The sequence below is a fragment of the Sprattus sprattus genome (genome assembly GCF_963457725.1).
Source record: "Sprattus sprattus genome assembly, chromosome: 1".
NCBI lineage: Eukaryota > Metazoa > Chordata > Actinopteri > Clupeiformes > Clupeidae > Sprattus > Sprattus sprattus.
The window spans coordinates 74,445,522-74,447,105 of NC_137920.1; the positions used below are offsets into that span (position 1 = coordinate 74,445,522).

The window sequence follows — 1,584 nt, forward strand, 5'->3', positions numbered from 1 at the left end:
CACCTGGAAGAACTGAGTTCTGACTGAGACATCCCTCAATATGGCAGATTGCACAGCTGTGAGGACTGTGTCAAACTGGAGTCGATCTCTGGGAGATTTGCACAACCATGACTTTTAAAAGTATTTGAATTGCAATGAGTAAAAGAATAAACTCCTCGAGAAAAGAAAGTGTTAAAGGGAAAGTGAGGTTTCCTTATGTAGCCAGTGTCTTGTGCGGTAGAACTGTGACTGTGTCAAACTGGAGTCGATCTCTGGGAGATTGCAGAACCGTGACTTTCAAAAGCGTTTTAATTTCAATGAATAAAAAGTATAATCTCCTCGAGAAAAAAGCAAGTGCTCAGAGGTTTCCTTATGTAGCATGTGTCTTGTGTCACTGTGACTGTGTGTCAAACTGGAGTCGATCTCCGGGAGGGTTTAAACGGCCTGAACGGCTTTGAACTGAGCGACCGCCTGCTTCTCCAGCTCGTGGCGCCTGCGCAGGCTCTCCAGGAGTGTCAGCTGGCCCACGTCCACCCCACTCAAATACCTCGCCTGGTCAGGGACAGCCTTCATCCCCTGCGCCTCTTTCTTCGACCGGGGCGACGACACGCTCGGCTTCGCGATGGTTCTGGCATATTCCAAAGCCTGGTCAAAGAGACATAAAAAAACAGAGCGATATAAGTGTGTCTTCTGATGATGACGACTGATATCAATAGCATTGCTAACTCTTCAGCCTGCTCGAGTGTGATTGACGAAACCATAGAAGAAGAGAGCGCCACACAAACCCATTGCATTCTAAAGGGCTTAAGAACTGGACCGGGTGAGCTCATCACACCACACCATGTCTTTGTGTGGCTGGTAGAGACAAAAGAGGAGAGCCAAGGCAAGCCTGTGTTCTTAGGACAGTGGCGTGGATCTCCAGTACCTTTCTCCTGGGAGCCAGGTCCTTGTTAGTGTTCAGCGGGGCCTGCGTCTGTGCCTGAGCCTGAGCCGGCAGAAAGGGAATCCTACTTATCTTCTTGTTCTGCTGCCGGATCACATCTGAATACAGCTTCTGTCGTCTAATTTTCTCTGCCTGACAATGTTGAAAGGGAGAGAGAAGGGGGACGGATTACAAAAGAGGGGTTTAATTAACTGAGCCATTTAGGCCTTTAGGTTGTTCTCTTTGTTACAAAGCACACTGGACCTTGTCTGACCTATCAAACAATAAAGTACATTATAAAAAAAATGTAAAAACAGAACCAACAAATCATTTGATTTAAAATCTCTGTATTTACCTTGGGAACTAACTGGCTATTGTGCACAAAGACACACTTTCCCATTGGCTGTGATTTCACATGCAGAGATCAGGAGTAGCTTTCACACTTAATAACTATTAAACTTCCACTTTCCACACTAACTGTCCATCGATTCAATCCGAATCTCTTAGACCAATTAACATCTACGGGCTAAATGAACAGAATAAACAAGTGCTTCACCACACAAAGGTAGAACAGGAAATTACAGCTAAGGATTAATGCTATGATACCTCAAAGGGTTCCATTTCAAGGGGGGTGAATATATCCTTTGATAATGTGATTTGTGCATACGCAAATTCATTCATTT

The 1,584-nt window shown here is 44.9% G+C and overlaps 1 protein-coding gene across 1 annotated transcript in view; it reads right to left on the reverse strand.

Annotated features, from left to right (window-relative positions):
* Positions 1-414: 414 nt before the first annotated feature.
* Positions 415-1,584, reverse strand: part of jhy (junctional cadherin complex regulator) — a gene marked incomplete at both ends in the record, with an annotated part of 15,493 nt that continues 14,323 nt past the window's right edge. Inside the window, 2 exons of the mRNA XM_080854720.1 lie at positions 415-624; positions 905-1,054. Of these exons, the coding sequence (XP_080710846.1) occupies positions 415-624; positions 905-1,054 (360 nt within the window). The remainder of the gene's footprint in view (positions 625-904; positions 1,055-1,584) is intronic.